This window comes from Eurypyga helias, unplaced genomic scaffold (genome assembly GCF_000690775.1).
Source record: "Eurypyga helias isolate BGI_N326 unplaced genomic scaffold, ASM69077v1 scaffold9828, whole genome shotgun sequence".
NCBI classification, from domain to species: Eukaryota; Metazoa; Chordata; class Aves; order Eurypygiformes; family Eurypygidae; genus Eurypyga; species Eurypyga helias.
The window spans coordinates 2,272-28,701 of record NW_010264989.1 but is presented as its reverse complement, the minus strand read 5'-3'; the positions used below and the strand labels follow the sequence as shown (position 1 = coordinate 28,701).

The 26,430-nt window shown below is 39.7% G+C and overlaps 1 protein-coding gene across 1 annotated transcript in view; it reads right to left on the bottom strand.

Moving 5' to 3' along the window:
• The window catches only part of LOC104513267 (Down syndrome cell adhesion molecule-like), a gene marked incomplete at its 5' end in the record, with an annotated part of 28,898 nt that extends 2,808 nt beyond the window's left edge, over positions 1–26,090 (bottom strand). The window contains 4 exons of the mRNA XM_010156564.1: positions 15,528–15,830; positions 19,246–19,443; positions 23,251–23,400; positions 25,975–26,090. Of these exons, the coding sequence (XP_010154866.1) occupies positions 15,528–15,830; positions 19,246–19,443; positions 23,251–23,400; positions 25,975–26,090 (767 nt within the window). The remainder of the gene's footprint in view (positions 1–15,527; positions 15,831–19,245; positions 19,444–23,250; positions 23,401–25,974) is intronic.
• Positions 26,091–26,430: the final 340 nt, after the last annotated feature.

Genomic DNA, 26,430 nt, shown 5'->3' with positions numbered 1-26,430 from the left:
TCCGTGCTGCCCAACGGCTTTGCTGCTCCCTGTGCACCCAGACCCCGATATCCTGGCCACCCATGCTGCACCCCAGTTATTTTGTTTCTGGGTTTGCTTTTGGACCAAGTCCTTCCAAAACGTTGTTGTGGGGGCAGTTGACTCCAAAGGCCATTCCCTGTGGGCTGCAAGGAGGAGAGAGTCTGGATGGGAAATGCTTGTATCCCTTGCTGCCTGTATATTTTGCAGCATCTCAGGATCCTAAATAAGGAGGCTTATCACTACCTGCTCCTTCCCAGTGGGGAGAGAGATGAGCACCTCCAGAGTGTGGGAATGGGTGGTTCTACCCCCCATCCACCATCTCTGCTAATGAAGACCCACTAACGAGGGTGGTGAGGGCCTTCGTTTGGCTGCCTTGGTGTGTATTCCCGCTGCGCAGGGCCCCAGCGAAGGCGGGCAGCAAAGCACCTTCTGAGGTAGCAGTAGTACCAGAAGGCAGGAAAATGTGGCCAGCTACAACACCAAAGTAACACCTTCCCTCTTGCCAGGGGAACCAAGGGAAGTTTAGAGGCTGTCAGTGTGAGAAAGCAGGGTTTCTCTTGAACTCCTATGGTTGTGTTCCATTCGACATAGCGGTCCTTCAGCCGCCGTGGAAGAGGACCAATTTTCTGCACTGAACATCCATCCCTATTTCCCGCAGCAACGGGTCTTTTCCCGAAGACGTCTGTCACCCTGACACCGGCTGTTATGGGCTGCTGCCAGGTGACACAACACCCACTGCTTTATTAAGACCAGCCAGGTCATTTCACATGCATTCCCTCTTCCTACTTCATCTTCTGTTTTATGTTTGGCTCTCTGGGAAGGAGCCGGTGTGGAGCAGAAGGCAGAGCATGGCTCATTGGCAGTCCCCCGCGGTTGCCTTAACACATCACTGCTTCTTGAGAGCGACGGATATGCACGGACTACGAAAAAGAGAAGTGTTGAACCTTACGAAGATGAAGGATGGTTTTCAAGCTGCTGTCTAGACATTTCTCACGTGTATTTAAGAGCTTCAGGCTATGTAAAAAAGACTTTTTCCCCCTCTCTAAATCTACATAAGAAAGCATAGTCAATAATCTGTGTAAACAATATGCAGTCATTTTACTGTAATTTTCTAAATGTCTGGGGGCGATGTTCCAACAGGATTGCAGTAATGAGAAACCAGAGAGTGTAACTTGTTCTCCAAAGCTGGATACGCAACGCACCATCCCTGACATGGCTTACACAGAGCACTCATTATTTTCTATGATGTACACATTCTCCTATCACAGAAAGTGCCAGTGCTCCTTTTTATCTTCAAGAAGCAACTTTCCCTGCAACTGCTTATAAAACAAAGCAGATTATTAAAAGCATTGGAAAGGAAAAAAATTGCAGAAGGGAGCTTTTTCTTCTTTTCTAGGACTGAAACAGTCTCACAGGATGAAAACCAGTCTTTGATTTATAAGAACTAATGTGTTTCTGACTTAAAAACACAGTCTTTGAAATATAACCACAGGGGTTCACTTTTGCCATTCCTACATCAGTTCTGAAGGCATTTTTGAGAAGATTAAAAGCCTCTTGCCATATCTATGTTATTTGGAAAGACTTTGGTTCACATCCTTCTGGACACAGGAGTGTAGACTTTTTTGGTTTCTTACTATTCAGCTGAATGATGATTTTTTTCAAGTAAAGCATTATGAAGTTTCAGGATGGTTCATTGCCTTTGATGCTCTAATTACCTCTTTTCAGTGGTGTGTGTGCCTTATTAGTAATGAAAGCAAACCTTTCAGGTGCATGAGCAAAGCAAATGAGCATATTTAATAATTCATGCATTTTGGCTTAATTAGAACAAAAGACATTATAAAACTAGAGGTTTCTGATGTATTTTGTAAAAAGGGAAATTGGCAGCATTTAGAAACAATGAGTTTGTACACAAATAATAAACATCCAGTCAAATCTGAATGTGGAAATTTAAGCCAGAGCCACCTCAGCCTTTATTTTTTTTTTCTGAGTGGTCAACCCTTTAATGAATTATTTAGTATAATACAATTAAGGAAATATTAGCTTCAATAAATATTTGCAAACAAATGCTAAAAAGTCACTTACTCTGATATTTACCATAAGCAACACATTCTACCAAAAAGGGAGTATTTTCTGAGTTAATGAGGCATTGAGCAAAATGATCTACTCTTATTTCAGTACAAGTAAGCTGATATAAAAGATTCTGTGAAAACAATAGATATTTTTATCTTTCTGAAGGTCAGCTTCAAGTATGGGAAGGGTTGGGATGAATTTGACAGGCTACATGGATGAAAAAGTACTGCTGCTCAACTTTTCTGGGATTTTATTCAAGACAGCTATCTTGTTAGCAGAACTAAACCAAGCTGAGATGCACTGCTTTCTCCCTGAAGATTCACCTCATACCTCTTTCAAATGCAAGAGAGCCTGCATGTATTTTTGCTTCTATCTGCTCCAGAAAAATCTGTTTTCTATATTCAATACAGAGATCATCACAGACTGTAAAAGATGCTCTTTCCAAGTAGCCACATGATAGATATATGCATTTTCTCATGAATCATAACTTCTACTAAAGCAAAAGCAATTTGGCTTCACAACACAGATATCTTCAGTGTTAATAACTGTCTGATGAGTTTCAGGTTCTGGTTACTACGTGAAGGAAATTCTGCGCTATTTGAAAGATTATTTTGGAGAAATTTATAAAGTAGGAGTGGTGACTATGACAGGATATTTCATTTAACAAAGGTAAGAATGAGTCTGGGTGAACACGGCACTGACACAGCTTACTTGAATAGGGTAAAAAAAACCCCTTGGAGATGTCTCTGGCATGATGTCATGGGATCAGAGATGGGATCAGCTCTGTTAGCATGGGTAAGGTGCTTTGCTGATGTAGTTATGTTGATTTGGGACCCAAGCATACAGCTCTTCATGACATTGTGCAGTGCTGGGTGGGTGCACAAGTGCTGGTGAAGATGGAGTGCCACTGTGTTGGGTATCTCTTGACTTATCTTGAGTTTGAAAGGGGAAGAGCTGATGGGATGCTGTGTTTTCATTTGAAAGGAATCAAGGGAGACAGAGATGCTGACAGCTAGCTTTAAGTTTAGGTTTATGCTGATTACGAACTTTAGTGGTGTATTCCAGCTCACTAGCACGGTGAGGAAATCAGTAAAGCCTTTGCTGATACTCAGAGGCTGTTTTTCTGGAAAAAAACAACCTGTAGAGAAGGCCTGTATCAGATATAACAAGATATCAGCAATAACAAGATGTATCAGCAATAACATTTCTTAGAAATGCTGCTGTCAGTGCATAAAACCAGCTGCTGCACCTTCACCGTCCATCCTGTGTCTGTGTCCTGCAGACACACACAGACTGAACCTGCAGAACAGTCTGCGCCACGCTGTAATTGTTCCCACTCCAAGAGGCTAAGAGTCAGACCCGCAAGGCTCGCAGCACACTGCAACATCAGATGGAAATGCACTGAAAGAGCAATAAAGCCAGCTCTTCGGTTACCTCGATCCTGTGTCCTGCTCAGCCAAGACCAGGGGTGAGGAAGATGAGTCCTGAACCTCCTTGCTCGGCTGATGCAGATTTCAATCTGGTGAAGATCCAGCACCAGCTCTGCCCTCCTACCTTGTTAGCCGGGAAAAGTGACCAGCTGCAAATGGAAGCAAGGGGATTCCTTCCAGATGCAGAAACATTCCTGGCCCAAAGTGGCGAGGTGAGCAGCTGCTCCCAGCACCCAGCTGACCTTCGTGGTGCCTCCCTTGGCTCAGCGTCCAGTCAAAGGGGCAGGTGGATACTTCTTGGAAACTTGGAGGAAAATGAAATGATGATAACCAAGCAGGACACAAGCCTTAAACTATTGCTGTGTTGGGTTTTTTTTTCCCAGGTTCTGTTCAGTGTTGAACTGCCTTCACAATGCTCTTCCCCTCATAATTTTTTTTAAATGTTGCAGAAAGTGCTACAATAAAAATATTCTGAAGGATGCTTTGAATAACAAGGCTCCACTCCTGGGAGTCAGTATTGGTCAGTAGTGGACATGGAGATGAAATTTCCCCACAAGAATTACTGACCGTTTGAATGAATAGGACCCTTAGCTCCCTCTTGGACAAAAGCAGCACACCGTGAGCAAGTTCAGGAGCTCAGAGACTCCTCCAGAGCCCACTTTTTTAATACAAAACCTGGATTTAATAATTCTGCAGCCCTCTAAGGTGATCCAGAATAAAAGGCATAAAGTCGAAGTACGCTCAAGTTATGGGCTTAGCGAGCAGCCAAGAAGCAGGAGGGGAGAGGAAAGCAGGAGGCAGCAGGGCACAGCTTTGTCCCTAGCGAAGAAGCTGTTGTGAGAGCAGGCAGGCAGTCTTCCCTTCTTCAGGGTAGGAGTGCTCCATGTTTGGGGGATACCTTTAAACCGACTGAACGCATAAGTTTGGACAAGGCCAGCAAAGTGCGTGGATGCGTTTCAGCTGCTAACCTGCCCTTCGTGGCTTTGTGACTCGCACCACTGCATCTTCTGGACTTCTCACAGAGTTTCGGCAGATGACATAAATTCGTATCTATATGCTGTTTGTGTTTGTCATCACATACATAGAAATCAGCTAAAACACTTTAGAAAAATACAGTTTCCCACTTCCAGACAGAGAAATCAGAATTCCCTATCACCCCTGCAAGGCTGTACTTTAAAACCAGTGAGTTTCGTTTTCCTTTCTCCATGAAAACTGCACTCTCATAGATAATTGGAAGATCTCTAACACCAAGTTATACACTTGCAGTCTTCTAAAACTGACATTTTCATGAAGTATTTTAAATGCCAGCTACATTTCACACAACAAAATAGAAACAGCAGTTGCTGTTGACTACAACCATTGGAGTTATCTCTTGAGAAACAAGAGATCAGTAAATCTGTAGCTCAGGAGCCAAATTTGCAACTGGTATAAATCAGAGTAGCTATATTGATTTCTGCAAGACTATAAATTGATTTATACTTGCTGGAGATTAGGTTTAAGTGACTGAAAATGAGGATTCCAACTAATGTGGATAATTTTTTTTAAAGATGATTCATTTAGTTGTTTAGATTTAAGCCTTCTAATTCCAAGAAAAAGTCCTTAATCAATGTGTCTCGAAGCAAAAGCATAACTGCCATAGTTTAAGTGAGATCATACAGCTGTAATATATCAACATAACAGACTAGGCATCTGTCTAACTGAATGCCAGGAGATTGGATTATCACATAGTTGCCTACTCCTGAGAAGTCTAATGAAACAGGAATTGAAGCACATTTTTAGTTTGTATTTCTCTAAGGAGAATTTGGGTCTTTGATACAGTGCTGCACTTTTAAAAGACCTGTCAGATGCTTTGTACCTTTCAGAAGTAACTTTAAGGAGAAGTGACATATTTTTAAGGGACTCTCTGCCACTGAGCTGGCGGTATAAGGAAGGAAAAACTGATTAACTCCAGAGTCCAGATAGATTTAGACCCTATGGAGATGCCATGTGGATGTTCAGCATCACAGGGTCAGTGCACCTGCAGAGCTGAGGTCTTCCAGTTTAGATTTATTGCAACATCCAAGTTATAAAAACTCGTAAAAGGGACCTCACCACGTAAATGAATATGCACTCCAAAACTGAAGTCAATCAAAACGGTGATAGAAAATTAAAGTATGGGAGCTCCTGTTCCCATCTTCACCTGGTCACGCAAGCTGCTTCATACATTTTTAAGGATGCTCTGGAACAACCCTCTCCTGCCCACCGGCTGAGCAAGAAGCCCTCGCACAGGTCCCCCAAGTTAGCAGCGCTGGAGCTTTGAGATGTGTTTGCTGATCCTGGGTGCAGCGAGCGGACACTGTTCAATTATACATCACTCCATGTGAGGGTTAAATCAATCGTGACTCCACGGAAACTGGCATCCTTCAGGAGTTTATTTCTGGGATATCTTGGGAGCCCAGATTCGGCACAAAGCCCGGAGAGGTGAGGAGTTCAAACTGTACTTACGGTTCACTAAAATCAGTGGGAGCCACTCTGTTGACCTCAACAGGCTCTGCACCGTGCCCGTGAATTTGCAAATAAACCTGGCCATGCCAAGGTGACGGGTAAGCATAACATTCTAAGAATAGTTATGGGGAGGTCAGGCTACAACAAGGAAACCATTATCAGCACTGCCCTGCTGTTTCACTGAAGGTATATTCATGGGTGAATTACTGTAATTCGGTCTCCACATGTCCATCAGTCACCTGAGTGATGCTGATGAGGTGCATCTTTGCATTTTTGTTAATTAATCCACTGGGACAAGAAGTTCAGTTCTCACATTTAAATTGGGGATGCTGGCATGAAAAGGTGAACAATACTGAAATGCATCCACATGCCCATAGAGCTGTGGTTTAAGGGCCAACATATAGAGAAGCTCTTACAGGGATGGCAAAGACCAGCACTACAATCAGATTAAAAATGTACTGTAAAAACAAGTTTGTTTCTCTAGTGATATCAGTTTCCACTTCCAGAATTAGCACAGGCATGGTCTTTCTTACAGGTAAGATTTTGTTTAGATTTTCAAATGCCTATAGATCTCCAATAACATCAAGGTCCTCTTAGCACAGAGGAAATTAGCAGAGCCTGCTGTGTGTGAAGTCAATTAAAGCAATAATAGCTGTAAAGAACCTTAAAGCAAGGCTAGATCAGTTCTTGTCTGTATGGAAACAACTGTTCTGCTTACCTTGGGCTGACTGAAAGCCCATGCAAAAATCACGCATGCTGTGTCTCAACAATATCAAGGTGAAATGCTTTGACATTTTCAAAATTAAAATGGCATGAGAAAAATCCAGCTTTTGTAGAAGTGAAGTTTAAAGTATGGACTCCTGGCAGAACTGCACTAAAAGATCTATTATTTTAATTGAAGCAGACACAGCATCTTTGGTTTGATTTGGAACATGTCCTGGTAGTTTTGGAAATTTAACATTGCAGTTATGACTGAAAGAACATGGAAGTTGCTGAAAATTTACTGATAAGTGTAATCCTTGCTTTGGGCATAAAACTCTTCACTAAACAGAGTTGAAACCGATGCCTCCAAACCTATAGATAACATGGATAGTATAATTTAATAGTTGCAGTTGATAAGACCATGATGTAAATAATCAGCTTTAGAAAAACTAAAGTCTTTTTTTAAAATCTCACTTTTAATAAGAAAGATTTTGTTACCAATAAAAAGATAGGAAATTGGCATTCTTGAAGGGGTTTTTCCCTTAACTTGCAATTTTTAATCTAAAAGAAAGCAAAACCCACTCCAATAGTATTGCAAGCCAGCACAGTTTGGGATACTATATTTTTTTAAAGTAAATGTTAATTTTCAAATCAAAATAACAAATAAATTGGATAGCAACAAGAAAAGATAACTGTGCTGCTACAAACTCCTAGTGGAGTCCTTGAGGAACTGGTACCAGTAGTTTCTCTTATTTAATTTAAAAAAAAAAATAATCAAATATGTCTTTCTAACACCAACACCACTGATCCACAGATGACAGTTGTAAAAATTTTTTACATTACTGTTTTCATCAATGAATTGAATTTAGGTTTCAGACCTTTTGTAAACTACCTAAAATGGAATTTTCACATTACAATTGCACAGAAAGATGTATTTTTAACTAGATGACCTATTTAAACTCACGATTCACACCACTACAATTTTCCTTTCTGATCTCAGAACACTTTAGCTTCTGATCTGAACTTGTTTTTACTGTACATTTTTATTTTACTCACAAGGTTAAAAAACTTGGAGTGTCAACCTTCCTCTGTAAATCCACCAGAAAAATAATGTAAGACAATGATTTCAAGTATGCAGTCGTATCAAATTCATTGTGGAATTAAATGTTTTTCACCCCTGCAGAACATTCAGCTTTTCACAGACAAAGGAGAAAAAGCTCCTGATAGTCTGCAGAAATAAAGCCTGAGACAGGATAAAGACAATTTACCCGATGTGCCATTTCTATGATAAGAAGCAAACAACACAGTCTGTCTCCTTGTGACATGTTCCTGGTTTTCAAATAGAGCAATAGAAAATAAAAAGAACATCTTCCAGGCACTGGAGAATCTAATATGGGAATATCAGAGGTGCTCTTCTAGGGTGTAATTTCAGAATACGTCACATATGTGTAAGTAAGTATACATACAAGTAAGTTAACATAGAATTAAGAGTATTTACTACAGTTAAAAACATAGGCAAGAAGTTATTTTTCCCACTTACAACTATTCTGCCTATCTTGCTGTTTTCCCATCTGCCTATTTTGATTTGTCTCCTCATGCCATTTTCTCAGAACTGGAACTTGGTTGCCAGTTGTCAGGATGATTTCTTCATTCTATATGCACACTATGTAAGTTGTGTGTATATACATATATATTTATATGTATATATTCTATTGTATTTGAAACCAGGCAGTGTAAGTGTAAGAATTAAAAAAGAAAACAATCCATATGTTATCCTTTTCTTACTTTGATGCAGGATTTCTGAAGAATAAAGGTCAAATGCCGATTCCCTCATGCCTTCACGAAGTTCTGTTTTAGATCTGGAACTGTGGAACTATACAGTTCTATTTTTGGTCCATGCAGAATAACATCATCCACATGGAAAAAGGAGGCAAAAGGTGAGCTGGGGTCCCTAAGTCAAGAGTCCCAGCCATTACTGAATCCCCAGTGGCAGAGTTTGTATCGGATTCAGTTACTGCTGCAGCTTATAGTGCTCTGTCAGCAACTTTTCAATAGAAAGCAAGTCTCTAAATAGACTCCAGCACTATGTTGCACTTGTCTGCATAGAGTAGGAGAGGGAAACGGCTCCTTCACCCTTGAACTCATAGATCAGTGGAGAAGAGTTCACATCTTTTCATCTCAGGTTGCAGGGCTGACATTGGAAATATACTGCGCTTTTTATAAGGGCGTGCTCCATATTTTCCTTATTGTGCTAAGCAGCTTATTTTTAGCTATACTGATGGAATACTGGAAAAGAAGATTTGTTTCTTGACTTGGGTGTTTAAAACAACCTTTATGCACTAAAGGTAATGTCCAGCCCCTGTTTTAAGGGATGCTTGTAAACAATTATTTAATGAAGTACTTGCATTCTGTAGCTTAAATCTTGTTTACAAGCTAGGTCTTTGTCATTCAAGTCTGCAGCATTAGTCAGAGTAGCAAGAAATTCATAAATTGGGTCAAGAATGCTCATTAAAGCATCTTAAATACTGAAAGAACTTGATCATTCAGCAAAGCTGGAAGGGTTAGACCAGTGTTCACATATTTTCTAGTAAATATGCAGTAGGCTTAGGGCTAGACTCATGCTGGTTGACTTAGGGGCCCAGCTGAAAACCCCAGACCAAAGAAGTGTGCATACTTGCTTACTGAGAGCTTGACCATGAGCAGGCCTGTCCTGTCCCCTGGCTGCTATGAGAAGGCCGTGGCTGCTGGCCAAATCTCCTCCTCTGTGATGGAGAGGCAAGCAGGAGGGCTGGCAGACAGAAGATGGAGCTCTGCCCTTGCCCATCAACCAACAGCACAAGGCCGCTTCCCGTGGAGCAGAGGCTTAGCAAACTGGTGCTTCTGTTTTGTGCAGGCACAGGGATCCAGAAAAGCACTTGGATTCCCTATGGAGACATAAGGTGTTCTTGCCGTCTTCATGGCTGTGAAATCAGTCTCTGGAAAATCTTATCTTTCCGAGTCTGCCTGGCTCCAGACGCCTTTTCTCCCTACCCACATGCAGGTTTATTTCCAAACTGGTTCCTTTCATCAGCTGAAAGTCTGACGAAGAGGTTATGAGATATAAAATCTTGGGATGCTTTAAATGGATTTCAAAATCTCCTACTCTGATAAACTCAGTGAATGATGTCCCTTCTCTGGAAGTGTATCTGAAATGCTGTTAGTCCTTCAGGGTTTCTATATTAATGCCATCTCCAAAGAGGTAAGAAAGTGGGATTGTCAAAATGAGCTTGCACTTGTTTAGTGACTTCAGGTAGACAAGTTTCTGTTTGGCCCAAGCCAAGCTAACCCTTAAGGATAATGTCATATATTTGAAGAAGTTCTTTTTAGTGTCTATTAGCATACAATTTGGGGGTCTGAGTTTTGCAGTATCCCTGATGAAAACTTTCTAGATATTTCCTATTCAAGCACTGGTCAGATAATATTTCTTTCAAGCATGAATTCCATTGCCAGAGGATGCAAGTAAGTGGTTTGTCCGCAAAATAAACAGAAATAGCCCTTGGGAAGCACAGAAATATAAAAGTATTTCCCAGTTAATAGCTGTTCTTTTCTCAAGCACAATAATTTAGGAGTAAAGAGAGGAAAAAACCCAAGAGGCTTCTTGGCTGGGGCTATTACTGAGATTTAAAATTATAATAAAAAGAATCTATTTTTAATAAACTGCTACTGCAATGTTTATTGCAGTTAAGAATAATTGTTATGATAACTCAACTTGTGGTTAATATTCTTAAAACAAAAAAGAGAAACATTATTATAAAACTTTTTCAACCTCTACAATTATATTCTACTTTTTTACATTACAGACTCTTTGATAGTAGGGTGGGAGGCAGGAAGAGAGTGTATTTATTTCCAGCTGCTGTCCCACCCAGTTTCTGAATGCAAGATTTGAATGACAGCTTTGGAGGAGGAAGGAATAACACATTTGTCAAACTCTCAGGTAAACTTTGGGTAACAATTACAGAAATTTCTGAATATTAATATGAAAAAGTGCCTCAGTTTTGACCTGGAAGGATTTAGTATACTGTTGAGACAATTGCCCAGTATGCCTATTCCTTGAGGACTTGATCTTGCTAACCAAACTTCTAGTTAGTGATAACTGTGGGGAGGAGAACAGTAATCATAATCCCAACCTTCTGAGAGTTTTGATGCTGAGATAGATGCAATGTTAACAATGTATTGACATAATTTTTATACCATGAAGAATATTATCACTGCACAGAGGTTGGGAATTGAAGACCCACTTTTCTAAATGACGTGAATTATCCCACACATTTAAAATGCTTCACTGTTCTCTCTGCTGCTTCAGTTTTCTCTTTTAATGTGCCTCCTGGGATACATGACTGTTCTGATGGCTTATGGAGAAGTGTCACCATCTGCAGTGGGTCAGCTTCAAGAACTGGGCAGATTAGGTCTTCCAGCTCTGTGAAGTTCACAAAAACCCATGTGCGGGTCTGCATCCATCCTTTCATTTTTCAGAAGCTACCCAGAAGCTGTTGTTAAGCAGCAATTTCAGCTTGCTTGGTGGTTCATAATGTGTTATTATTAAAAAAAAAAAAAGGTTATTGTTGATGCTGAAGCAAAACCTAAAATAATCTCATCTTTTTTCAAAGATCTGTCTATGGAATTCTAAAGATCAGAATGCAAGGATGCATAAGGCATGCTTTCAAAACACTGAATGTAGGAATTAATAAAAAAAATCTTATTTCCCTGTTCCATTTCATGTAGCTATGACTTTTGAAAAGTTTAAGAAAAATGCAACTCTTAAATTAAGGGACTGGAGCATCTCTCACATGAGGAAAGGCTGGGAAAGCTGGGATTGTTCAGCCTGGAGAAGGCTCGGGGAGGGGAGTTCATCAGTGTATACAAATACCTGAAGGGAGGGTGCAAAGAAAACAGGGCTAGACACTTCTTAGTAGTGCCCAGTGACAGGACCAGAGGCAATGGCCACAAAGTGAAACACAGGAGGAAACATTTATTTACTGTGAGGGTGACAGTACCGGAACCCCAAGACATTGTGGAGTTTCCATCCTTGGAGATACTCAAAACCCAACTGGGCATGGTCCTGGACAACCAACCATATAGGTAGCCCTGCTTGAGTAGGGTTGGTTAGGACCAGCTGACCTCCAGAGGTACCTGCCAACCTCAACCATTCTGTGATTCTGTGATGCAGTGACTTCAGCTGGAATGTAGAGACGCGTACTACAGAACAATACAATTGGTAGTCAGAAGTATGAAAGAATAACCATGCCAAATATCCAGATAATTCTAAAGTCTGGGTGCATGTCTCAGATTCAGTATGCAAAAGTAATTTTGTTTCCTTATTTACTATTTACTGTGACATTAAGTATGATTGCTCCATTTTTCTTTATAAAATCATTATTATTGTTTCATGGTATAATCTTTGCATGTTTAGCTACCATGTCTGAGCTGACTTCATGAAACGAATTCTTGCTTCTGTAAACTAAACATCAGGAAAAAAGTGTAGAAAAACAGAAGTGAGAAGCAGTTGTAACTGCTGACCTGAGTGTGTATCTGCAGCTTTCACTGACTGGAAGGGATAAGGTCTATTAGGAGACTTAGAGTGGACCAGAGTAGGAGGCAATCCACTATTATTGCATTACCAATTACAGAGTTACAATTGTATGTAATGTGTAGAAGTTCTGAAAAGGCAGTCCTAATTCATAATTATAACACTAGAAATTATTAATTACTAAGCCTGCCTAGACATCTGATGAGCCATCCAAATACAATCTGGGTGATCAAATATTTTGATTCCACTTCTGAATGAAAATGGTATGAAAGTTGGGAATGTTAAAGCAGGTTGATGTCAGCCCCCAGAGTACAAGTTGTAGAATCTTGATCACCCCCCTTTTCCTCCTTCTAATGAAAATGCATTCAGGTTCCATACTCCTAATCATTAATTATCTTAGCTGGGAGCAGCCTGAGGTCTCAAATGCTGCCTGTTGGATACAGCAGATGGTTTGATTAGCAGGCTTGACCGTACAGGTACAAAAGAATCCTATGAGATGCTCAGGAATAGCAATGGAACAATCAGTGACTTGAGTTGGGATGCCCTCAGAAACTCACAGAAAGGTTTTCTGAAGCCAAGCCTCAGGTGGTCTGACATTTTGCTTGCTCATACCAAACACTTGTGGTAGCAACAAGATAAAAAATAGGTGCTCTAACAGCTCAGTCAGTTGTGGCTGACAGTGTCTTCACCAGTAAACTCCGTTGTTACCTTTCTTGGGTAAAGTTGCAGTCTTGACATTTGGTAGATTAGTTTCAAAATGTCCCATTTTATCAAAAAGCCTTTTTGTTACAGTCTTTCTGAGACTGTCTTATAATTGTTGGGGGGTATTTTGAAAAACAAATACTACTTATCACAGACTCCTAAACCTTTATTGCAACCATAAAAGTTGCAATAGGTAACATTACAGGCAGCTTGAAAAGTGAGATCAAGAATTAGGAAGAAGGAGGCATGTTATTGAAAATGACATATTAAGAGAAAGAGATTGAGTTGGGGGAGAAAAAAAGTAAAGCATCATGAAAACCGGTAAAAGTTATCTTGAAAGAAAAGACTGACTTCAAGTAAGAATGAAGATGTGCTAAAGAAGCACAGTAAGTGTTTGATCTCAGTTGTTCTCATCTACTTAATGTAAATACCTTAATTTTATTTCTTCTCCATGTTCCCAAATGTAGAATCACTTTGATTAATTGTATTTGAATTATTAATTACTTCCACAGAATTTCTAAAATGGTAGGTGAAAGAAGAAAAATAACCAGGAAGTCTTTCCTCACTGATTTGTACACTAAAAATATTGATGTCTGCTACTACTGAAAACTCTTTCTACCTATATATTTCATTTAAAGCCCTTCATGAAGTAACCTTTAATAACATACCATTCAATATTCACAGGCCAACATTCAAGTTGCTCCACTGGAACACTCAATTCTTTTCATGGTATTAAAGCTAATTAATAATTTCATACTATATTTAATTTCATCACTGCAAAGGAAATCTAAAGCTAATCAAGAAAAACAGGTAAAAATTCAAGCCATTTAAACTAGCAGGGTTAAAGTTGGCTACAAGCCTGTAATTCACTAGAGAGACCCCGATGATGTTCCAACCCCAAAAGCTTTTAGCTCAGGCACAGGAACCAAATTTTGGTGCCATTCTTTATATGGAATTTATTAGACTATTTCTAAATAATAAATCTGCATAAATAATGTATTTGGAACAAGAAAGGGAGTAAGCTATTTGTTAAAGAAATTATAAAAAATGTTTGTTGACTGACTGGAAGGAGAGAGCCGCAATTTTGACTTAGCTGTGAATGAAGATGCTTCCCATTAGCAGAGCAAGGACAAATATTTATCTTCTTTTTTGAGGTGAAAATTATTTCTATCTTTATCTATTTTTAAAGCTCCTGGGTTTGTGCTTCTACTCTGTGACTACACAGAAATCAGAGAAATCAGTAATTTCTCTCACTATTTTATTTCCTACTTATTTTCCCCCTAATCTCTCTGCATGATACACTGATTTCCTGCCTTGTGTGCTGTAACTTTACCTTCTGCTTTGTCTTTTTCTTCCCATGTTCTTCTTTTAGCTTTCTCTAGAAGAATCCTTTATATTTTCTTTACTTTCTTTATACTGCTTTTCAAGGGTCAGGTCTTGCTTTGGAATGACTTTGCTAACACCACTCTCTGTCTTCCATTCCTCTGTGCTCACAAGAACTGCTTTTTCATTTATGGTGTATATTAAGCAAAAGACCATAGTTTATTCATTTCTCGTTTTTACATATACGTGCACTACTGATTAAGTAGTCCCACCCTGGCAAATATATAAAAAAAATATAAAATAAAATAAAATAAAATAAAATAAAATAAAATAAAATAAAATAAAATAAATCATGTTTCAGAAAGCACAGAAATAAAATTATGCCTTTTTCCCATTTGAATCCTCCTTCATGATGTCACATCATATATTCTGTAACAAAGACTGACAAACCTTCTGAGAGGATTTTATAATATGTGTGATCTCAGACCACCACAAGTAATCTACCTATGCTATTGTGCACTAGGGTATCATTAGAAACAGCATTCTTTGTGAACTGGAAATTTGATTGAGCCCAGTAGATGGAAATCCCTCAGGCACCTTCAGTCAGTAAGAAGTTGGAGAGGGTGTAAATTTGTCTGAAGGTAGAAGACTCCATATCCCTTGAGCCATTGCACAGTCGTCATTTTCTTAATTTTTTATTCTCCCCTCTTGAGATAATTCTAGAGAGAGTATAACAGCTCAAGAAAATCACTGAGGAGTTATTACATCTTCAACAAGCTACAAGGCAGAGGGATAATACATCTTCTACAGTCTGTCTTTATGAACTGTTCTGATAGCAAACCTTTGCTCTCCAGCGCAAAGTATTCCCATAAGATGCGTTTTATAGTGGGTGGTTTGAGTTGGAGATGGGCATATGTACCCCCATATAGTCTTAGTTATCCCAGAAGAGTCTATGGCCTGACGGCTGCAGCTGGAGAGGAATGGATTTGATGGCCTAGAGAGTCCCTTTCTGTTCCTAGATTTCCAAGTTCCTAATTTTTTCTGTATATGGGAGAATATACTCAAACACTATATTAGCTGAGATAAAAAGCAATTATGTCTGTAAGTAGTTACAGATACATCAAACACGTTCTTTCTTCCTTGTGATATTCCCTCTCCTGTTAACCAGCCCAAGCATGGGAGGAAATGCTCACCCCCCAAGGACAAAAATGTTGCCTCTAATGTCTCACCTGGCCGATGGGCCTTTGGAACTGCCATGTTCATCACTCGCCCTCCATCCTGAGGTTTGGGGGGGGACGCAGTAAACCGGCAAATCCCCGACTCTGACGGCGTGCTTGAGGTCAGACTGTCTGTGTAGTCATTAGTCCCTGCCGTGAGCTGCTCTGATGACGTGTCTGATATGAAGCATTCCGTGATGGTGAACTTGGCGTGTCTGAGCTGCTCTTCCATTTTTGCATGCTCATATGCTCTTGCTAGCTCTTCGTATGTTGAGGAGGCACTTTCTGTGGAGACCATGCTGCTTCTTGCTCGATCTAGACATCAGAAATAGAAATAACGGGAGAAAGAAAACAATCTGCGCAATTCTTTCTGGAAGAAAAGCTATGAACGTGATAGTGTTTTTAATAAAATGCAGAGCCCTTGGCATTATCAAGGTGATTGAAATCAGTTTGCTTCACCAAAAATGTCTGCTCAATTTTTAGTTTAGTCAATTACTCGATTATTACAGATAATCTAAAGTGAAGTCTTGTTCTGCTAGCAGCATGACGTGGCTTGGCATTAAGTTTATGGTTTAGAATACATAATCTCTAATACATTAAAAAGTTAATTTTTTTTCTTTAACAAAAAAACCCATTTCTCTAAAAGTTAAATGTCTTCAAAATGTAAGAAACCCACAAACCAGATTTAGCAAATGAGGAACTGTTTCTTTATATCATCGCGTTAATGCATCTCAGAACTGTTTCTGTGAGGTGATGTCTAGGTGAGAAAGGACAGTCTCTCTGTACCTATTTCAGTGTTTTATCTTCTTTTTGAGAAAGCCTGAGGACAAAGGCAGCGTCTCTCAGATATTGTCTCTCTAGACACCAGGTAAAATACTAAATTGTTTCATATGGAACAAAGATCTTAAGAAAGCAATATTGTTTGGTAGCTACCAGCCTGCAGTCATTCATGTGCTTTTTTCAATGCTGCTGAAGCTGATGGGGGCTTCATATTTGACACAGAGGCTATTATGACCTACAAGCTTTTCTTTTCTGCTGATGCTTTTCTGAGGATATCAATATTTCTTAAATAAGCACTGTTATTGAAGATGTAAATGGCTACTGATACATTAAAACGCATTCTGGAAATGCACCGCTCACTTCTGCGGGGACAAATCACTGTCGTTGTACGAATCGCACTTCTACCTCAGCGGGCTGGGAGAGCAGGGGGCTTTCAAAAGTTCCTTGCACAGAAGTCATGTTTCATCACAAGATCTGTGCAATTTCAGACATTGTTGATGATGTTCAATAAACAGGCACAATGTAATAGCTAATTCATAAAAATGGGACTCCTATAGCAGCCAGAGGCAACTGTGTTGTTATTGCAAATCTTTTATCTTTTTTATTGTGTGCTAGGATCCTTGCATCAGTTTTCATTGTGCACGGAGAATAACACTCCTGCCACTTGTAAATGGGACCATGCATTATTTAAAATGTCAAGTACTTCTACAATATGCTGTAATTTGCTTAAGATTTTGAGCTCACCAGAACACAACAAAACAAACAAACAACTGGTATTTTGGTTTGGTTTGTTTGTTTCCCACAGGAAACATAATTCTGTTTGTCACATTTGACTTTTAAATCAGACCAAAATAATGTCTTTCCAAATTTCTAACAAACTGGAAACTCCTGGAAGGCTGCAGCTGCCCAGTGACACAGAGCAGTGTCTGAAAATATGATGGTCATGCAAAGGTCCTAGTTTGGTTCATGAAGCTCAGGACCTCCAGCTTCTCACATCCCATGCCCTGGGGAGACTATTCAAGGAAGAATCTGCTTGAGCACCAACTTTTATATTTTATGAAAGTTCGTCCAAGCCCAGGGTGAACTTCATGAAACCTAGATTCATAAAATTTCCAATGGCCTATCGTTAGAACATTTAAACTTATTTACAGCTCTGAACCTCTGCAATACAATTCTCTAAAGCTTAAAAGCTACTGCTTTGCAATTTTTTGGATAAGAAGCCAGATTCTGCCAAATATCAACTGCATCAACTAGATTCAGCAAGCTGAACTCCATATTGGAAAAGGGATCAAATGAGCACTTTAGTTCAATTGATTCTTGAACACGTAATTTGGCTACTTCTATTGTGTTTATTTGGAAATGTTAAACTTCTGAAGTACTTAGGTTAAACAGACTTGATTCTTTTCCCAGAAGACAAGTGGCATAACAGAGCTACATTTTGGCACAAGAAACCTTTCTTGAGCATGATCTAAAACTTGCTATCCCTTACATAAATCACTGTGTGTTCCAGGGTAAACAGAGTAGGAAAGTAGCCATGTTGAAACATAGATTATGAAGTGTGGTTACAAAATTACATGTAGTTTGCCTATTAAACCAGACAGCAAATTGAATTCTCTGCCCTTTGCTACACTCACTGGACTATATCCTTGAGTGACAAAATGTTGGAACACATGCAAGTGTACCTGCATTCTGGAATGTCTGCAAGAAGGGATTGTGACAACACATTTGCTATTCACATTTGTGCCTGTATAATAATTAGTATTAATTGATAAAGCCTTATGATAATTCTACCTGAAGAATCAGGACAAAGTTTTTCAGATGGCTAGAGGTATCTATTGAGTGCCATTACCCTACAACATAGGGGTCTGCAAGTTTAATGGGATGAATTGTGAAAAAATGAGAACTCCAACCTATAAATTACTGGATGTAAGGGAAGTCAGATGCTTGTTCTTATACAGAGAATAAAAACAATCATACTGGTATTCATGGTGAAAGGCCAGTCACATCTACTGCTTTCTAGTCCTAACACACAGCTTTTCCAATGACAAACACTTTTCCCCTTAAAACCAGGTAGAAAGTAGGCAATTCCTTCTGAGGAGGCCAGAGCAAGCCTGGATTCACTCCTGACAGGCACACCTTTGAACAGTATTTTACTTTCTTCATAGTTAACCTTTATTAGATTTGCTTCATGACTATTCTGCTTAATCATTTACTCATTTATTTGCCTTTTATTTTTGTCAGTGTAGGGCAGAGGAGAAAGCTTTTTTTTTTTTTTACCCCCCGAGTTACAATTGCATTTATAATGTGAAGACATGAAGAAAAGAAGGCTGCAGGCAGGATATACATTCAGTGTCTCCCCACTTATCACCTAGAGGAATAAAACCTACGCTGTTTCTCAGGAAAATCAGAACTAGCTGCTGCAGTATTCAGTGATATGAATGGATTTTGACTTCGACTCTAATTCCAGATTTTTCCCTCTCATTTTTTCCACCTAGAATAAACCCTATGAATATATTACATAAATGGGAAAAGAAAAATACTAACCTCATTATAGCTCAAACATTAAAACAGTTCCACATAATGACTCAGGCTTAATCTTGGTTGCTACTACTGCCCCTTCCTGGTCAATGCCACTTCATGCAGCAAATTACCCTACTTTTTCCTTCAGATACAGGAAGTAAAGTGCTTCAGCTACAGGAAAAATGACCACCATATCTTTCAAAGGACTCCAGTATATGTGTGTGGCATGAGAAACCATGGGCACAATATTTATTGTCATTAGCATGATATGCATTTGTGTCACCCCTTATAAACAGCCTACAGAAAACCACCCTAGCAAGGCAAAAACAATGATAACTAAGTACCAAATGAAGTACATTAAGGGCCAAGAAGGTTGCTGCAACCACTGCTGTCCCGTGCTCACACCGCAGCCCTGCAGAGATCCCCATACCTGTGTCCTGTGAGGGGCTGACGCTGTAGCTGTCGCTTTCCTTGTCCACCGATCCCGCTGGCCTGGGGGTGGGCAGCCTCCAGTCTGTAGTGAGGGTATGAGCTGATATGGTGGGGTGGGGTCTGTTGAGGGTCCACTGACTAGCATAGCGGTTGCGAGCTGTGGGTCCGGTTTTGGCACTCCTCCTTGTGGTAGGATCTGTGATGGATAATAGAGAAGAGCTTTGCCACAAGGCTCTTGAATTGAAACAAACCCTGTCAGAAGGGGATGGCCACTGTAATCATGTTGGTTAAAAAAACCAAACCAACAAACCAAAACCACAAAACGTTCTTCGGGGGAAAAAACATGAGCAGTGTAAGTGCTGTTCATTACCAAACTGCTAAAGTATTTTTGAAATACACTTTCTCACAAAACCATACATTTTAAAAAGAGTGCAACTGGAAAGCTGAGAGACCCACCGGTTTCCCACTGACACATTCATTATCCCTTTACTCCAACACAAGCAGTTGTCCAGTACCAAAACCACTCTGAGATGTGAAAGAGCACAAGGCAAGATCATCTGGTTAGGGATTTCACACCGCATCTCAAGCAAAGTCCAAGGTAAATTATCAGCGTAGATGTGCCCTCCGAAACACCCTACAGCAGGTACCTGCTCTCAGCTTGTAAAAGAATGTGCTCAGAAAGGTGGCGATATAATTTCTTAAGCTGGATATTTTACTAATACTTTTACTATATTAAGGTGTTAATCAGTAACAGATTTCCTATTTTTTTAAAAGAGTAGCCAAGACATAAAACATAACCTGTAAGAGTGCCATCAGTGTTTGAGTAGGATCAGGTTCAGACAGGGGTGACTGTTTTAAAAATAATCAATACATAAATGCAATTTCCTAAAGTTTAAAAATAATCTGCTACTTGTTTAAGACCAGCAATGTCTTATTTTTTATTGTCCTAGAGATAATAGGTGACCAAGGGAGTAAAAGCAAACTATCTGCCAAAACTGACCTCCTTAATTTTGTTAATAAATAGTTTTTCTATAAAAGTGAGTCTTGAATTCCCTAACAAAGCAAGTCGAATAAAAAAATCATGATGTGGCACACAGAAAATTACTAAATCAGCACTGAAGGATTTCTCTTCGAAGCTTCTGAAAGGATGTTACTGACAATAGAGAGAAAGGGTATTAGAAATGAAAAATTCAGGTCTATTCAAATGTTCTTTGACATTGAAATGGTGAAGTTGACAGTCTTTGAGGTAAGCGACTTTAGCAGAAGCAGGTTTTTCTCTAAAAAAAAAAACCAAAACCCACAATACCCGGATAATGACTCTGAGCATTGCTTCTGCCTAAGCATTCCCAGTAAGAATTTATATTCTGCTGCTTCAAAGAAACAAAGTATTTATTTACAAGTACAATACAAGAAACAAGTATTTATTTATAGCTGGCTATGGGCTGATCCTTCTCCCCCCTACAGCAGTGGAAAAATATGAACCCGGTGCTATTGATAATTGATCCTCCTCGTAGTGCAGCACGTAGCCACCTCACATGGGTAACATCCAAAACTGTACTTGGCACGCCGTGACCATCCTGTCAGTGTAAATCGTGACTTGTACCAGCTGTGGGAAGTTGGCAAGTGGCTGTCGGGCAGCCAGAAGCGAGCCTGCTTCGCGGGAAGATGGGGAGGACAGGAGAGTGCTGGTGGGAAAACTCTCATCATGGTGCTGTGGCTGCTTGGTTTAGAGAAAAGAAGGATTGATTGGGGGGATCTCATCAACGTGTATAAATACCTGAAAGGAAGGTGCAAAAAGGACAGAGCCAGGCTCTTTTCGGCAGCGCCCAGTGACAGGATCAGAGGCAACGGGCACAAGGTGAAACATGGGAGCTTCCCTCTGCACATCAGGGAACACTTTTACTGCTAGAGTGGCTAAGCAATGGCACAGGATGCACAGAGAGGTGGTGGGGTCTCCATCCTTGGACATATCAAAAACTGACTGGGTATGGCCCTGGTCAACTGAGTCTAGCTGGCCTTGTGTTAAGCAGAGGGGTCAGACTAGCCAGTGCCCAGAGGTCCCTTCCAACCTCAACTTTCTCTGATCCTGTGACTCAGCAGGCTTTCCTCAGCAATTTGAGGAGGTGAGAGAGCCTGCTGCCAGCGCACAGGGGGTCGGTGCTAATCCTGCTGAGCAGTGGCTGTACACAGCTGTGCTGCGCCTGCACACGGCAGTCCGTAGCACGGATGCAGCAAGTTCCAGAGCTGCCCATGTGATGGAAAACAACGCACATCTGGTGCCCCGGTTAAGTCAGCTCTGCTATCATATGCTGAAACATAACTGTGGAGAGTTGAGGTGAGCAACGCAAAGGCTCACGGAGCATACCTCCTTTATAAATAAATACAAAAGAACTAGAGAACAACTTAAAAAACTGCTGTAAGGGAATATTCACCAATCAGTGTGAGTGTGCTGAGAAGTGAGGATCCAGAACCTCTGAAGCACCCAGCTGGGCACTGCTTCCCTCTTCACAGAGTAAGCTGTGGGCGTAGACAAAATTTCATAGCCCAGCCTCTATCAAAGTGATATTAGTGTCTTAAATCCAGGGAACATGGCCCGAAAGTCTTTTACCCAGCCCTGTGCACTGCTGCAATCAGGTCTTTACTGCATAATAAAAATGATGGTGTATTTCTATTTCCAAAGCTGGGCTGGACACAGATAATACTCTTACACATGAGTAAAATCCAATTTTAATTTGAAGGAAGTCTCTCCTTGACTTCAGTAAAATGTAGCACATAACTGTACACAAAAATGGGATTACATATGGAAGGTGCTGATGCTATAAAATATCATGGTGTGATACAGGCAGGCAGTTTTGGGGTGGTGCCTCTTTCCTTATAAGAAAAGGCAGGGTTGGAAAACAATGGAGAGTCCATTGTTTACTCAGATGATCCTGATCTGCCAACAAGATAAAAATCATATGATGATATTTTTGTTCTTAGAGAGCAGGCTAGCTAGCATGTACATGAACTGAAGGAGACAAGAGTAGCACCAGAAAGAAAACAAGTATCTTATCCTGATTGTTTTAATTCAAATGCCATGATTCTCCATAGACAAAAAATGGTGGTACTAATCCAGTCCTCAAGAAATAACTAAACATACCTTAAAATCGTCAGAGCTAGAAAAGCAGCAAGGTCGAGAACTAGAAAGCTATTATTTATATTGTCTGGGCTGGAAATGGAGGTGAAAGGAAGATTTTTCAAATAACCTTCATTCTAGCAACTGAGCTTTCAGCATTTATGTTCACTGAACTCACCAAGTAAACAAATTCTGAAATAGTCAGGGGATACAAATAATCCAAGAGATTTTAGAAATTGCTCACTGCTGGTGAACTACACTTTGGTAATACTCCTAATTCATAAGTATTCCTTTGATCTAGTGACTTGCTTTTCAATTTACATAGATATAGAACACATTCATGAGAGAAATTAAGAAGAATGGATTACAGCAGTATATTAATTTATGATAGTATTTTAATCACTATAAGAATAACTCAGGATGAATATATCTGGGAAAAGTAATTTACCATAATAAATAAAACTGGAAAAACAACTTTTTCAGAAAAGCAACAATGAAAAATGTATTTCTTGCCTGATGGAAAGGTAAGGAGGGAAGATGTATTTTGAAATACAATAAAGATTGATCAATGAGAAAAAAATATATTAGACCCTAAAAGCCATTAAGCTAATTTACTCAATAAATTCTAGAAATTAAAATCTAGCATGCATTTGGTTTAATGAAAGCCAGGTATGAATTATTTCAAATTACACCCACATTTCAGATGCATATGCAATTTTTACCATATTGAATCACTAAATGCAATTGTATAAGAAATATTCTCTGCTGACCTAAATAGATTTCTCTCAACTTTCAGACTGAAGAAAAAACCCCTTCAGGATGCAAATGCAGTATTCATTTTCTTATAGCTTTCTCCCCTCCAGATATTGTATTCTCTTATATGCTTACTTGTTCCTGGCCGGGCATCGGAAACATCTACCAGTGGTCCTGTAGCTTGTGACACGGACTGGTAATGTACGGTGTGGGTGACAGTCAGTGACTTCTGCTTAGATGTCTCCCCAAAGTCAGCATCAGTGAGCAGAACTGTAGATCTGTCATCTGTAAGTAAAAAATCCCATGAGATAATGAGTAACGAGTTTTGGGTTTGCCTTCATATGAGCTTTGCAGTAAGTCCACAGCCATATTTTCAGCCGGGCACCACCACTGACAGTGGCAGCTCCCTCTTCTCTGCAGGACTGAAGGAGCCTCTGGGTTTAACCTCACACTTCATACAAAACTAAAGAATAAGTGTAATTTTCATGTCTGTCTTTGTGATTTCACCTTAGAGATGTCCAGCTGAGACGGACTATTAAGCATATTTCCAAAAAGCTAATTTGTGTGTAATTAGCTTTGGCCCTAATTCCTTCTTTCCCCCTTTTTGAACACTGCCCTCTTCCCCTTCGTTTTCAGAGAGCTCAGCTGAGCTTTTCAACAACACATTCAATTTATTTCTCTTGATTAACATACTTGATAATACCCTGAGTGAAATCACCCATGCCTTCCTAAAGGGAGGTCACTAGTTAATGTTGCTAACTAACCCTCTACAGTCAGCTTTTTCTCCAAAGACAGAACATTGCAGAAAGGATGGCCATGACCCAAGACTCTTCTTAGGTTGCTGCTTATTTTTAAGTGCTCAGGTACCATACTGAAGACGATGGAAATATACTTGCAGGGCAGCTAAGCATCCGTAAGTCCAGCATTTTGCTGTTCTGGAACCTAAAGACTAAGTCCTATCAGCTCCTTCTGCATCAAACCTTACTTCTCTAGGACTGAAAGAAAAAGGTCATCACCGACCTTTACTGCTGTACGGTTCTGCTGCCTATTGCTTCCCTGTGGGGTAGGATATATTCACCAAATTTCTACACAGACCTTCATCCTGCCAGAAAGCCAGTGCTAGGCAGCACTTACCTTTTCTTTTCTTCTTTTTTTTTTTTTTTTTCTCCCCAGTTATGATCTCTGTATTCTATATTCTTTTGCTCCAAAGGGGAATCTGGTCCACTTCATCATGGAAGGTTTAAGAGTAATAAATCTTGACATTGTGCTTGCAGAACAACTGTTTGCATGTTATCAGGTTTTCTTTTGCATTCCTTAGTCTTTTTATCCATTTATAATAACAATAAAAGCCACAAGAATTTCCTGCTATGCTATCTAGCTTTGTAATGTATTTCTAAGGGGACTGGCAGCAGTGGGGCTTCCGTGCATTTATTAAGCAGCAGAGGTTGATCCACTTCATCTAAGCATTCCTGGTTTTTGATTTTTTTTTTTTTTTTAACTTGACAAGACACTATGAAGGCAAACAGTTCTGCACAATAACATAACTAGCATTTTTTACCCAAAGAAGGCCATAAATAGAATGAGCATTATGAAATCAAATTACTCTGTCTCTGGCAAAAGACGAGCTCTTATTCAGGTTGGGAATAAAGCCTCTTGGCAGTAAACTGTGTCAAAGACTGCCAAAGTGCCTGCTTATTCTAAGAGCTTTGTGGAGAGCTGGCTATTACCAAGGCACTGATTGTAGTGCTACAGTTAAGGCACTAAGGGTGTTTCCACCAAAACCCCCTATGGCTTAGCAACAGAAACTCAAAAGTGAAAACTGTCTTCAGGATGAAGCCTGTCACAAAAGGCTGCATCACAGTGGCAAACTTTGGGAAGCTCAGATCAGGATTTAAAACCGTCTGTATTTCAGGTGAAGCATAGATCTCCTTTTCAAATGTCCTCTGAGGCCACCCTCTGGTGCCAGACCGATAGCAAGTGTGACAGGGCTGGGGGCTAAAGCAGCCTCCTCAGTGTGGGCATAGACAGGAGATGCAGAGATGCTGCTCCCAACTTGTGGAGCTTTCCTCTCCAGCCACACTGTCCCTGGGATATTGTTGTGTTCACAGCCGTCACAGACTTCTACACAGATTTTTATCGAAAAAGTTGGAAGTCTAACAAGACCAGTCATTCTGGAAGGTCTTAAACACAGTGTGTACCCATACAGTCACAAGATCAGGTTGTATTTTTATCCTGTTGAGATTTCAGACATCTTGTGTTTAAATTATTTGGGAAAAAAACCCAATGCCAAACAATTCTGTTTTTCATGACACTTTAGTTATGTGCCAGCCACATGAGAAATCTTGTTTTCTGTTGTGCGCAACAGTTTAGCCTTGAACTTTGCATAGATTCAAAAAGCTGAAAAGTGATAAAAATATTGAAATATCATGTCCTATGAACAAATATGCAATGTGTAAGTTTTAGAAGTTGGCTGTTGCAAATCTTTAAATACTGATACTGTAGTTTCAGAATTTCATTTTCCTTATAAGTAATGCCAGTGATCCAACTGTCTAGTCAAAGCCAAAAGAGAAATCAAAATGAAAATCATAAAACTGCCAGTCTTCATTTACATGTTCTTTAAGAGGCTCTTTCCACCAGCTTCATTTTCCTAATGTCCTGCAATATTTTAAATACTGTATGGAGATTACTTAAAGTGGAAAATTATTCAAAGGGGAGAAAAAAAAAGTTTTCAAATGTTGCAAATTACTTTGTAGCTTTTTTATCTTAATGTGTGTAGTGGGGAAAAATTGTGGGGTCAAGGGATTCTGCTTAAAGTGCCTGTTACATTAAGCAGTGAAAAAAGGCCCATCAAGAGTTTACCAATGGTCTCCATTGTGTCCCTCTCCTCAATCAGAAGCTGTGCTCTGGGAATGTCTATGTGCATCCTCAGTGTTTGCTGCTGCTTATTAAGTGTATCTGACGTCCTGGTGTTCTTGCTAAAAACAAAAGAAAAATGAGCATGTTAACATTCAGCCTGAATGAGAAGATACTTACAGATTTCCTCATTTTAAATCTTTCTGGCACAAGCAAACAAACAAACAAAATTAGAACCATAATCAGTAAAATACTCATACATCTTATTTTCTTCTCTTTGGAGAAGTGCTTGGCATTAGTTTATTGCACATGACAAACAGTTAGATGAATGCACAGTGTTGACAGATTTGGTCTATTCTTTATAAGTAGGGATCTCCTGAAAATTTCATGTAGTTTTCTTCAAGTGTTGTCATGTAATAAAATTAGTAAAAACACTTCACAAGATGGACCTTTTCTTTCATT